At 50.1% G+C, this 14059-nt stretch overlaps 1 protein-coding gene across 2 annotated transcripts; it reads right to left on the minus strand.

Annotated features, from left to right (window-relative positions):
* Positions 1-2310: 2310 nt before the first annotated feature.
* LOC122393089 (protein disulfide-isomerase-like) lies at positions 2311-13059 on the minus strand. Of its 2 annotated transcripts, XM_043388717.1 has the most exons (6): positions 12304-13059; positions 7627-8327; positions 6870-7241; positions 6400-6528; positions 4999-5067; positions 2311-3191 (listed from the first exon to the last, which is right to left on the minus strand). In XM_043388717.1, exons 1-6 carry the CDS (start codon positions 12440-12442, stop codon positions 3132-3134), a joined length of 1470 nt encoding a protein of 489 aa, XP_043244652.1. In that variant the 5' UTR covers positions 12443-13059; the 3' UTR covers positions 2311-3131. The 2 variants fall into 2 exon arrangements, with proteins under 2 accessions (XP_043244652.1, XP_043244650.1); XM_043388715.1 differs by lacking the exon at positions 2311-3191 and having other exon boundaries at positions 5008-5445; positions 12304-12563.
* Between the last annotated feature and the right edge of the window lie 1000 nt (positions 13060-14059).

Below are 14059 nucleotides of genomic sequence, written 5' to 3' on the forward strand. Positions count from 1 at the left end.
TTATAATTTTTCGACAATGAAATTGCTTCGTAATCTTCTCTTCATATGCCCCATAATGGAACAACCGGCCACAATCCCAGCTACCTTTCCCTGCCTTGATTCCCCGCAGGTGTTGTCATGAACACCGCGCGCGGCCCAGCTGGGGCCCTGGGGTATCGATCTTACTCCCCCCCCACCCCCCCCACCCCCCACCGACAGACGGGCGGCCACTTCGGTCCGCTGCGGGCGGGCGGTAGGGGGGGGGGGAGGGGGCGGGGGCGGTGACCCGTGCGACACGAGGGCGAAAAGGTCATCCGCTGTCGGTCTAGTATGGCGTGGTGTGATGATGGCTATTTGGTAGGGACGCAGCACTCGTGTGGGCAGCTCATCGTTTCGCTCGTTTCATGTGATCGTGGCAAAATAGCTTTTGACGTAAATTCATGGATGGCTTAAGTTTGGCAGAGGCTTTTGGAAGAGCATAAGATGTTTTGAAGTAAACTTAATGCAGCCTTTGTCTAGATTGCGATAAAATTAAACCGTGAAACTTGCGAGCCGCGGCCCATATTAGGGTGCAATTCATCTCATAAGTCTGTTCAGATAACTTTCGATGATTCAATGGCTATGTATAGCTCATCGGTCTGTCTTGTGTCGAAGGCTATATCGAGCCCAGTGCTATATTGGGAAGATTCACTGGCACATTTAAGAGAGTTAAGCGTTGTGAGGAAAATCATCATGATGATTATGAACATATTTGATTGACCAAATCCTCAATATAATCTGAATAAAAATGACAAATTAGCAAAATTCGGGTATATTCGATCACAGATCTTTGTTTGATCTTTGTTTGTTTGATCACAGATCTTTGATCTTAGGGTTGACAAAGATCTGTGATCGAATATACCCAAAATTTGCTAATTTGTCATTTTTATTCAGATTAAATTGAGGATTTGGTCAATCAAATATGCTCATAATCATCGAGATTCGCTGGCATTGGAGCGAACATCAAACCGTTCCAGCAAAATGATAAACCATGCATTTCGGCGGGCGATGCAATTTATAAGCCCTCCTGCGATTAGAAGAGACACCAAAGGGAATCGCGCCTTTTAGCTTATCGTAAGCAGAAGACTACATATATTGGGTATATAGGGCCTTGCTGTATTGGTGACCGTCCAATGCACATGTATGCCTACTTCGTTATTCCAAGGCGACGGGTCACACTACAAAAGTACGGATCGTATATCGTCGATGGCTCTTTGAGCTAACATTCCAGCCTGGTCGGTCAGTTCGAGACCAGGCAATCCCCGGTTTGATGCCCTATCAGCAAAACCGCAAAAATGCACTCGTTTGCTACCACATGCAGCGAACTAAAACCGGTGCTTGCAAACTTGCAAAATGTGCGCTACGCTTGCGTGCACTAGAGAATAGGTCAGCTACCAGTGTGGACTGCTGAGGCATTGTTTATTTAGTTCCGTTCGTAGCAGCGCAGCCCGCAGTGTTTTCGCTCTGCGTATAGCGGATACGCCAGCCCGTCTGGTCTGCAAGAGACCCGACAAGCGGACAGCAAAACTCCCTCAATAACAGTCGCTTTCGTTCGTTTGAATGGCTGTAGTTTCGAAGCGTAGCGTAGGTTAGGCATCCAATAGTGTCAAAACTTGCCATCTTCGGACTTACTGTACCGGTACCAAGACCGGTACCAAACAGGCAAACCCGAGCGTTATTATACCATTTCGTAAGACGTAAAACCGTGGCGGTTATCCCATCACCGAACGGGCTGACGAAGCATTCCTCCTCAGCCGATGTCTCACGCTGGTCTGATAAAATGCCATCGACCCCGGCGGCTCAGCCGCGGTATAACGGTGTGCGGGGAACCCGAGCGGACGGTCGAGCCCCGCCCGTGCGGCGATTCGCCCCGCTTCCCTCGCTAGCCTCCTGACGCCGCCCGGCACACCTTTCAGGGCGGGCGGTGACGCATGACGGAAGGCTGGGTGGGAGCTTATCGTAGCCCGTAGGTCCTGGAAACGCAGAGCAATCAAAGGTTCCAGAAACACCTCGCAGACATCTCAGCCTAAGGCAGTTTTCCGGCGATATTCTCGGTCTTCTCACAAACTTATCGCCGCTTTCCCAAAGGCCTTTCACAATTCTCCCATGGGCATCCGAAGTCTCCCAGAAGTCATACAGCTCTTCATCCCACAGGCTATTCAGAGCCTCCTCCGCTCCTACCTAGAGCCTTCCACAGTCCACACTGCTCCCTAGGTCTCCCACCTTGGTCCCAGAAGCCCATCAGTACTCTCCCAAAGCCTCAGTTTTTCCAACTCCGCCATAAAAGCCTCGTTCACCTTTAGTCGCCATGTATTCGTCGCTGAGCCAACAGGAGTTCGGAAAACATCTGGTCATCCATCGCACCGTGCAGGTTCACCCAAACGAGCGCCCGCCGGCACTGCCGTCCGCCGCGCGCGCTGCCACGCACCAAAAACCTTCGCCACGTGACGGAATCTCTTCACAAACACAAGAAATCGCTTCACCCGGTGAAGGTATTCCCGCGCGGGGCAGCCGCGGCGGGCGGCGACGCCGGCGCAGAATTTGAAAGACGAACTGCACATTTAGTGTAAATCCGCACCGAACGATGGTGTAAATTTCACTCCGCGGACAGGGAGCCCATGGGGATTTATCGACCGAGTTGTGACTCGACGGGGTCGTATCAGACGCCCTCAACCAGACACCCGCCGCACAGCGGCCCGTCTCATAAATATTCTACACACAACACGAATAAAACCACCGACGCCGCAGTCACAGACACCGGAATTCTACGCATGCGCGTGTAAAAACTCTGTGGAAAGGGCCCGCCAACGGAAGTAGACAACAAGCAACCAGCGGTGCAAAACAAAAAACCAGCAGTCTCTCTTTCTCTCACTCTGTTACAAAATATGCCCTGTGTCACTGGTGGACGAGGCCACCCCCATAATGAACGTTGCACAGATCAAATTCACGTCCCAGTCCCCGCCCCCACTCTTTAGCAGACCACGCCCAGTGGCCGCGGACCGGGCTGCCAGCCAACGTATCAAAAATAGGCCTTTTGCGGCTGGCGTACGCAGCTTTCCGGGAAGAAAGGAAAGGATGCCGCTCACGGGCGGCCTCACGCGGCTGAAGGAGATCTACAACTCGTCGTGCTTTCCCTCATCCTCTTCCTCTTCTTCCTCCTCCTCTTCGCCCTCCTGAGGAGCGAGAAAAGGGCGTGAGGACACTGGCAGACATAGTCGCTGGTACAGCGGGCGTAAAGGAACACACACAGAAAAGGTTACAGACGGCTCAAGCACCTGTTTTTGATCGTGGTAAATGAAAAATTCTGAACCAGAAAAAAGATGTACTTCACAAAGTAATAGGTAAAAACTGAGCTCTTTTCATTACGATTCGTAAAGTTAATAATTTAGCCAACAAAAACCGGGAAACTTCTGAAAGATTTTATCAAATAAAACACTGAAGATCGTGATGACGAGGCCATACTGTAAAAACCTGTCTAGACGCAACAATATTGACAAAAGAAGAATGCCAAGCACATGGTTTCTGCAATGCCTCAGAAAGCGCACAGCGATGCCAGGTTAGCGGCAAACATCACCAATTCCAGCACCGCCAGAAGCCAATATTGCATCATGCAGCGTCCTTCCACCGCGCCGGAGGCAGCCCCCGTAACCGCATACATACCAAACCATTGCCGTTATGGTTTGTATAATCACCACCGGACCCTACCCACTGTTACCCGAACGTCCGTGTGAATCATGCCAGTGTTATGTTTGAATGTCATCCCTTCGTAGTTGAATGCCATTCTTCCAACGAGCAGGTATGGGGCAATCGGTTAGTCACGGTCAAGGGACAACTTCCGTCCCGGATGCCTCAATCGACCGAGTGATTGTTGGAACGGTCCCGTCTACTTGATTAATACTTATTTTTCCCGTAGGTGTGCTGGGTTTCAACACTGGGATGACGCCTAACAGCTGGCGAGTCATCGCAGCCGCTGAGACCACCTATAGCCCGCGCACAATATCCGGAATCCAGCCGCTCGCATCTGGCCAAACTACCCTCCGCACCTGTCTCCGCTCTCCCCGGGCCACATTCCTCCCCGCTCTACCCGCGCCGCCCGCAGACCGGCAAACCGGCTGGGCTACGTGGCGTTCGAGGTCCCTGAACCGAGCGGCGTGGGCCACGTCACGGCGACTGCCGCGGCCGGCGCGGCGCGGCGCGGCGCGGAGCCGACCGGCCGGCCGGCTCAGGGGGCGTTCACCCGTACCGGGCGGTGACCTTGACGGAGCAGACCGACAGACAGACAGACCAACCGGCCGGCCGGCGGCAGTAGAGGCATGGAGCCGACGCGACCTACCAGCCGGCAGGCCGACCGGCTGGTAGACTGTCGCCCGTACGGCTAGCGAGGCGTCGGCGCGGGCGGCGACGAGGCGGCGGGCCACGGTTAGCGGGTTAGTCTTCCGGTCCACGGGTGGCGGCGGCGCACCGGGCGGGGGCGGGGGCGGTGACCGACCGTGACCGTGGCTGCCCGCCGCAGCCCATCGCCCGCCGCCGCCGGGCAGATCCATGCGGCTACCACAGTTGTGGCTATACATGGGACCTCCACCGGTAGCCCACAGCACACAAAGCCTCGGCCGGTCGACTCCAGCCAACCCGACCGTCAATAAGCCTGGACGATCTCAGTAGCTCAGGCCTCATGCCACCAAAAATAGAAAACCAATTTTCGTTGGGCGTTACACCGAAATAACCCCATTTTAAAGCTCCTAATGTCGGTAGTCAGTAACTCAACATGCCGCGCTTCGAACAAGTGAGCGATTCATGCAAACTCTTCAGTGTTATTGGGATTAAATCGCAGTTTCATTCCCGATTCCATGAAGTTGAGAGGTTGGACGGACAAAGCAAACTAATGACGGACGGACGAAACGAGCAGATGTTATTTAACCGAGCCACCTTCACCTGTGTTATAATGAACATACAACCACCTCGCCGGCATGGTGTACTCACCTCTTCTTGTTTGCCCTCGAGGAACTTAGTGAATCCGTCCAGAGTTCGCTCGCCGTTGTAGTCTACGACCTACAACCAAGGAAAGCGGTGCTCAGCGTTCGCCAAGAACACACTGGAGCACTAGTGGAGCACACTAAGCGGGGGTTCCCAGGGGTGGGCAAGCGGCACAGCACACATACACAGCGGCACCGCCGGTTGGCGGTGTAAGGTCAGGTCAGGTCACAGCGGCGGCTACTAAAGCTGTAGCCTGTTGTGCTGCACGGCAACTCTGCACTCTGGCGCTGCGTCCTGTGAACCCCGTCACTCCCGCTGCTCTACCTCTCCTCCCTCTGCCTCCTCCTCGTCCTCTGCCTCTGCCTCGGACTCGGTAGCCTTGCCTTCCACGCCGCCCGACTCGACGAACTTGACCAGACTCTCGAGTTTGCGGTCACCGCCGTACTCGACAATCTGCGCGCCGTGAGTGGCATATTGAAGACAGCGGTCATTTGGGGACGGGGTGGGCGACATTACTGCTTGGAGCTCTCATAAAAGGACACACCATGCGCCCTCGCTATTTTCGCAACGAGTATGAATTTATCACAAAGGTTATGGCGAACACTTATCAAAGCGGTAGGACGATAACTCGCAGAGGTGGTCGCATGCGGTGTCTTAGCGGGGTTGGTTAAATGCATGAAACTGCTGTTAAAGTCACTCGACTCAAAATCCACCAAGGATTAAACTTATCACGCTGATACTGGCTCCCCACCGAGCTGAACGTTACACCTGTCAGACCAATAGAGCGACAGGGGGGGGGAGAGAGAGGGTAGGTGGGGGAGAGGGAGGGAGGGGATGACGCAGCACCGACGCGGCACACGTGGCCACAGTCTCGACAGGCGCGACATTTGGCAGCCGGGCCCTCAGCACCACGTGGCACTTCAGGGCCCCACAGCTGTCCGTCAAACACCAGTCACAGGGCGGGAAAAAATGGCGCCAGCGCCGCACCGCGCCGTGTTGGTCAGATAGGACACGTCAGCACTGGGAAATAACGCGGCGAACCAAACACAACTGCAGGCTCAGTGCTAAATCGGGATACTTCGCACGATTTAGCACGACAAAGTGATAAACCAGCTGCACTAGCCTATGGCCAGCTACAAAATATCAACAGCGTGAGCCATGTTGTCTTAGAAGGTAACAACCAGCCTACTAAGAAGGAGCTTTTTTAAAACTCAAAGATATCAGCTTGAAACCTAAGAAAATAACTTCGGAATAAATATTGATTTACATAAATGATACGGGGAGCAGCTTTGCGCGAAAACCTTATAAACTCGCAATATTAAAACAATGAATCGCCAGACATAGATATTTTGAGTAGAGTCCCACCCTTGCCTACCATCTTCCCTTCAGCCCCCGTGGTTTGCCCACCTCGTTGGTCTCCTTCTTCCACAGTTTGATGGTGGGGAAGCTCTGGATCTTGGTGTGCTCCAGCTCGTTAGCAGTGGCGTCCATCTTGGCAATTACCACCGTCTCAGAGTCCTTGTACTTCTCACCCAGCTGTGGAGAGCAGAGGGGAGGGCGAGGTTAGTATGATGCTTGATGAACCAAGAAGAGCAGTCTTCACAGCAGGACGTGGCACAGTTAGCTTTTTAAAAGATACCTGCTAGGGACGGGAACATGCCATGTACACTTGCAGAGTGGTGGTTGCTTCGTTGTTTTTGGCAACTAGGCATCAAATAATGAACGATTACGGCTAAACGCCGAAAACTTGCTTGCAGACGAAAGACAGCAAACATTTTCGAAAACATCTTGACAATCATACAACACGAGCCAAAATTAACGTCTGTACACTATTCTTAGCCTCCAGGACCTTGAAGAACCATTCAAATCCTTCTTACCTCGTCATAGATGGGCACCAGCTGCTTGCAGTGTCCGCACCAGGGCGCGTAGAACTCGACCAGCACGTCCTTCTTCTTGTCCAGCGCCACCTCGTCGAAGTTGCTGGAGACGAGCACCTTGACGCCGGCCTTATCCCAGTCCTCGGGCAGGTCCTGGCTCAGCAGGTGCTGCTTCAGCTTGTCGGCCAGGAAGTCCTCCACGAAGGAGCGGATGGTGGCCTCCTCAAGGCCGGTCTTCTCCGGCTTGTACTTGGTCATGTCTTCCTCCATCTTGATGATGCGCAGGGCGGGCACCTCCTCGGCCTTCATGCCGAAGAACTCCATGATGCGGGCGTGATCCTCCTCGTCCGTGTCGATGGAGACGACCAGAATCTGGGTGGACGAAAGACGCGGTGCCGGTTAGAGATCTCACGATTCACGGAGCAATGAGCGGAGATGGCCGAGATCGGGTTCAGTGACCCCCAAGTGGCACAGTAAAACGATGTAACGTTGTGATCGACGAAACTTTAAAAGTTAATGCACAATATCCACGCACACAAGTGACATGACAGAACAGGCATGATTGGAAACCGATCGATCAACGCAAATTGCAATTTTTTCGGTCATTCAGTGAGTACATTTTTTATCAAAGAGCATCGTAAGGATAGCCCAGATTACAGTACCAATGCAATGTTTTGCCCTTCAAAGCATCACCATTCAAACACCAGATAACACTCGTAAGTGCTCCCCAAGGCAGTCCTCCCCCATTCACACGCACCTTTCCGCGCTGCTCCTTGGCCACAGCGGAGGCGGCCTCTGTGTGCTTGGCGAAATCCTCAGACTTCTTGCTCAGGAACATCAGCAGGTGCGCCTTGATCTCGCCGCCGAAGATCTTCTGAGCGGTCTCCTGATTGAACTCAACCACCAGGGGCAGCGAGTACTTGGCAATGAAGGCCTTCAGGTTCTCATCGTTGATGTCTCCCTCAAGCTCATGACGCTTCTCGTCGAAGGTCTTGATCATGACGACCTTGCCGTCGGCGGCCTCGTACTTGCTGATGACATCGTCGGCAGAGCTGATGACGAAGGGGTAGTCGTCGACGCCGCCGGCGAAGCTGAGGAAAGCCTTGGCATCCTTGCTCTCCTGGTCCTTGAAGAAGCCGACGATGACGACGTCCTTGCCCTCGATGGCCTTCTCAGCGGCCTCGACCGTCTCAACGTTGGTCGCCGGCGGGCCAGTCTTCTTCTTCAGCCAGTTGACGATCTCGTCCTTGGTGCGTCCGCCGCCGTACTCGCTGTCCTTGCCGTTGCGGAAGAACTTGAGGGTGGGGTAGCCGCGCACACCGAACTTCTGCGCCACCTTGTCGTGCACGGTGGCGTCCAGCTTGGCCAGCTTCACGTTCGACTCCTCCTTGGCCAACGCCTGGGCCGCCTTGGCGTACTCGGGGGCGAGGGCTTTGCAGTGTCCGCACCACGGGGCGTCTGCGGCACAGAGAACGTAGCGATAAATATCGGACCATATTGATCGCAGAGTGCGCAGAAAAAAAAAACACTTGAAAAAATAGTTGTCAACTGAGAAACAAATGCATAAAACAAATGCTTGCACTTCAACAATAACTTCTGGGACACCCAGGATTAGGTATCTGTTGAGCAGTCCTTACAATATAAAGAGAACATTGATCAAGTGGACCGGCTGCCCATTAACAGAGTTGGGCCAAACAAAAGTGGGTGTCAATATCAATAAAGGCAGTTCCTAGAGCGATGATATTCTAAAAGGCTCAATATTTCAGTTATAGTGGATTGCTGTTTCTAAAAAATAAAAAAAAACATCTCATGGCATTAGCAACTACTAAAGCCTGTTATTAGTTCCAGTTTAGTACTATAACCAGGTTCAACAGGGTAGTGAACATGAAGCAAATAGTGTTTTCAGCACCACCTGCTAAGCCAAGAGTGATAAAGGGCAGCACTTGGGGCTACAGCCATCAAAATTGTGGGCAGCACTCCTCATTCCATTTGATGCAAAGTGCTGATGAAACCAAGTTGAACTGAAACTGTTCTGATGCATTGTTACCTAACTGCACATAACACTGGCCTCAATCTTAGGCATCAACCTGCAATCTGATTCTGAAATATCAAAAAGATTTTTTAAACAAGCTAGGCAACAAAACATCCCTTGTCTACAGCTCTGGCATCCAGATACATTCTTCCAGTCTGGGAAACAAAATCATATGAGTTCCAGCCATTCTTTATGACCACAATATGGTGAATACTGCACAGGATGGTCAGACATATACCTACAAAGTGCCAATCGTCAGCTTTGGGATGGAGCAAATTTCTACATGCCATCTACAAAACTACAGAACTGATACCATCTAGAAAACTCTTGCAAAGCTTGGTGCTTCTGATGCCGCCAAAATAAAGGGCCAAAAAAGCTTTAATCCTGTGACTACAGTCTTCTGCAGGTCACCAATGCCTACCTCCTAAGGACCTGTGACAATGGGCAGTCATTTCTACCCTAATCCTTACTCAGCCTCTTATCAATAATTTCTCAATAATAAGCAGTGCATAAGTTAAAGGTGCTGGCAGTAACAGCCAGAACAGCACTATGATTGCATGAACAGCACTACTGAAAATGGTCCCATGGGCCTCAATATCCACCAAAACCAGTCAAAATTGTTGCCGCCATCACACATTTTTTGCAATGCTGGTGGAGATTAAGGGCCTGTTCCAGCACCTCCAGTAGAAATTCTTGTCTGGAGGATCTAATAGGAAGTTAAATGGAAGCACAGGAAGGCAATCTGGAGATTTCTGGAGGTCAGTGTTGGGGATACCAAAAGAATGATTACAGCTCACTCTTGAAAACAAAAGTTTTTAGTTTTAGCAAAACAGTAATGTAATTTTCATTACATTTGACTTGTAAAATTCACCGTGAAAGTCCTTTGAGAACATTTGTAATTGTCATATATGCGCCATAATTGTAAACCAAAGCCGACAGTGAACCTCCAGTCAAATGTGGACCTCGCAACTGACTCGAGGCTACCACTACTGGAGGTTTCTGGAGCTTTGGCAAGAGCTTTATGGAGCTTACTGGAGTTGCTGGAATGCTGAATGGAAAAGTCTAGAACATTTGGTACTCTCTTAGCAGACGTCACCCGAGCTGCCATATCTACGTCTCACGTGCGCAACAATTGTCTTTTCACGGTTAAATACACAGCAAAACATAATCTAACCTGACCTAACCTTACCTACAACCAACAACCTACAACCTAACCTACAAACCTACAACCTAACCTAACCTACCAACCTACAACCTAACCTAACCTACCAACCTTCCAGTCTGCAAAACGTGGCAGGGTTCGACGAGATCTCGTCGGGGCAGACACAGTGGGGCAGGGGCAGATATCGGGGCAGCTTTTGAGAAATCGGGGCAGCGTTCGGCAATTCCGGGGCAGACCGTCTGCAGTCGGGGCGAACCGGGGCGGGGTGCACGCTACCGGTGGAAAATAATAAAGAAGAAGAGTATTGTTGAAACGCTCGAGAAAAAGTGGGCTGCGCCACAAACGTCGCTGAAGGGCAGAAATTGTCATTCGTAACTGTTACCATATTCGAGTTTTCCCTTCATCGGGGCTATGAATGTTTTACGCGCCGTGTTTCGTATTAGCAACCAAGGAAAGGCGCTACCCGGAGATACTCCTTTCTAGCCTCACCAAACCAAATCAAACCAAACCGAACCAGACCAAACCTGACCTAATCGAACGCTCGTAAATGTGCTGTATAGCCCTCACGATGATTGCCGTCTGGCCAAATGATATCCACATTTCCACTTAGAAACGAACGCGTGCTAAAACGCTTAACTGACCGGCTGCAAACCCGCGGCCACGACCTACAGATTAAGAGACGAGCACACTCTGCACACTTAAAAATAAGCCACCAATTAGCTGATCATCGCCGAGACGAGGTGTAATATCAGTTTTTCAATGATGCATTGGGGTATTGTCCGGGTAGCGCCTCTCTTTGGTTGCAAAAACGAAATGCGCCCCTCGCTGCCGATTGATTCGACGTTGCCATGGCAACATGAGGCAGTTTTGCACCCCAATTGTGTCATCATCACATTTTAAGCGGAACACTAGCCGCTCTATATAATATAACCTTGACCAATGATCAGATCCTTTCGTAAAAAATTGTTTGAGTCTCATTACCGTGACCGACTTAAATTTGCGCGGGTGATGTATTGATATGTAGTTTTTATGCTATATATAGTACATTTAGGGCATAATCTAACCTGCCCGAAGTAGATGCCCCATTTGGGGCAGAAATTTGACTGCCCGGGAGGCTAACTGCCCCATTTGGGGCAGGATTCCGGCTGCCCCAAACACCTCGTCGAGCTGGCTGCCACGTTTTGCAGACTGGCCAACCTACCTAACTGGATATGGCAGCTCGGGTGACGTCTGCTAAGAGAATACCGAACATTCTGGTGGTGCTGGAACAGGCCCTAAGTTTTCTGCTTCTGCTATGGTCCTCCAGCAGTAAGCACCACTATTCACATGCACTAGGTTAAATGCAGGTGCAGTGCTGGGCACAGCTCATGGACACTAACTCATGAATCAGTTTTCAATAATCTTAAAAAATCAGCATTATCTCTATTCTCTTACCATATAACAAAATATCTTCTGATACTCGCATTATCATTTATGTTAATGACAGGAAGATGTGCCAATACCCAAACCAAGTAGGCAAGTTAAATTAATTATCAAATTAATGAAGAAAATGAAGAAATGCAGCTAACTTGTTTGGTAAAATTTGTTTCACTTAAGAATGACAATTGACAGGTAAAGGAGCACTACTGCTGTTTTAATCATATTTCCAGCATTCAGTCCTGTTATTGTGCATTTTAATATCTTAATGCTTACTTCATAGTGGACGTAAACACGTGGGAGCACAGAATCAGTCAGGGAAACTATGGTAAAATCTGCTATTTTTAGCAGTCTGCTATTTTAAGCAGAAATCTGCTAAAAATGGGTACGCATGTGACGTCATCGTACCCAAATATAGCAGATTTGGGTACGGCCCCCGACAAAAGCAGATCTGCACCCTAATTGAAGCAAATGCGCATCAAATGCCTGGCAGATTCATGATTAGAATAGTGCTGAGAATGTCCTCTGATATTTTTGTTCAGATCCGACTATTTTTAAATAAAGAATTTGAAAATAGTCGGATCTGAACAAAAATAGCAGAGAACACTCTCAGCACTATTCTCATCATGAATCTGCCAGGCATTTGATGCGCATTTGCTTCAATTAGGGTGCAGATCTGCTTTTGTATGGGGCCGTACCCAAATCTGCTATATTTGGGTACGATGACGTCACATGCGTACCCATTTTTAGCAGATTTCTGCTAAAAATAGCAGACTGCTAAAAATAGCAGATTTTACCATAGTTTCCCCGACTGGAATACTCACAGAATTCCACAAGAATGAACTCATGACCGCTGATCGCTTCGTCGAAGTTGTCGTTGGTAAGAACCAACACTCCTTCGTCTTCCTCGATCGCTGCATTTGCAGACACGAACAAAACGCACAGTGACAGAATCAACCTCATGATGAAAACACTGCAAGCCCCCTTCCGATCAAACTTGTGCCAAGCGGTGAAATGGGAATATCGTGGGACGAAAACCTCCGAAAAGCCGGCTCCGGCGGCGAACGTGGCAGTCGCTTGTCGTGTGATGGCCTCATTGGCTCAGTATGCGCATGCGCAGTCGTTAGCGTCATGGCTACTGAAAATGGGAGAGTCTACCGATCAAATTAGAGAGCTAGGAATAAAACACAAGGCCCTTTGCAGCAAACATTGCAGAAAATATGAACTTAAGCCGAAGCGGTGAAATAGGTAGCATTGTCTTGCGTTTCTTGACGTTTTTTAAGAAAACGAAAGTTTTCAATTTTCTCTTTGTAAATAATCCGAAGATTTTTCTCTTTGTAAATAATCCGGAGATTATTCAGACGAAGCAAAAATGCCTGCTGTTCGAATAGCATCCTCAATTGCTTGCATTCATATTTAAATCATGACCAATCTGAGGGATTCAGAAACTCCAAAAAACTGAGGAGGGACTTGAGTCTTGAACTACTGGAAATTCGTAACAAGGGCAAATTTGCCAGGCTCCTGGGAAATGCTTTAAAATACCGGGCTCCAGTAGGTAAAATCTGGCCACTTGAAATTCTACTGGAAGCAGTGGTGATGCAACGTCAACTTTCAAGAGCTACCAACTTTTGAAGTATTTCCCTACCATTTCCTTTGCAAACGTACAAACCAAACATCCCGTAACATTGCGACCGGCGACGGATGAGGGGTCACACTCAAGTCTCATTCATGTGTGAAACTGTTTCAGAACAGTGGTCAGTGCAGAGGTCGACAAAGTTCATGGAGTTTCTCCGACTACCGGCCAATTTTCTCCAGGTTTTTCTTCGACGATTGTGAGAAATGATGAATTTGGATGCCTATCCACGCAACCCAAAATAAGCCCTTGTTACACTGCCAAACATAGGCGCGGGAACTACTTTCAGACTGGGGGGGCACACCATAATGGAGATCAACCTAGGGTACCCCCAAATCTAGTTTTCTCACCGGTTTTAGGCCACTTATTTTTCATCCCTGGGCTTTAAAAAAAAACATTTGCAAAAAAGTGCGGTATTTCGTCTCAAAGTTGTGGGGGCACCGCCCCCACGGCCCTAGAGTTGGGGGGGGGGGCAAGCTGCCCCCACTGCCCCCCCGGCTCCCGCGCCTATGCTGCCAAATTTTGGTGCACGAATGTGCACGAATATGCGGCCATCCTATGTCGCGGACCGATTCGGGATCTTTCTTCTACGGTCTTGGGCCTTGGCATTTCGCAGACCATTCGGTGTCCACCGCGCGACTTTTACGGCTCGTCACGATCGCCACAATTTTTTTCGTGTGAAAATGAGAATTTCGTGGCCGTTCGCCGAACTTATGATAAACGAATATAATCGCCAAACAGTCGCCGAGTCGGCGCCGACATATCGCTGCGTGCGCTGACTTGTTGCAAAGGTATCGCCGACTATTCGCCACAGATTTGCCATTCATTCGCGATGCTCGCCGAATCATGGATCAGCTTCGACCCACGCACGAGTAGGGCCCCCCTCACCCGTTTTCTGCGCGGGCTCTGTCGGCGAACTGTTCGCCGATTTCCTACACGATGTGATT

The sequence above is a fragment of the Amphibalanus amphitrite genome, unplaced genomic scaffold, assembly GCF_019059575.1.
Source record: "Amphibalanus amphitrite isolate SeventyFive unplaced genomic scaffold, NRLGWU_Aamphi_draft 000515F_arrow, whole genome shotgun sequence".
Classification (NCBI taxonomy): domain Eukaryota; kingdom Metazoa; phylum Arthropoda; class Thecostraca; order Balanomorpha; family Balanidae; genus Amphibalanus; species Amphibalanus amphitrite.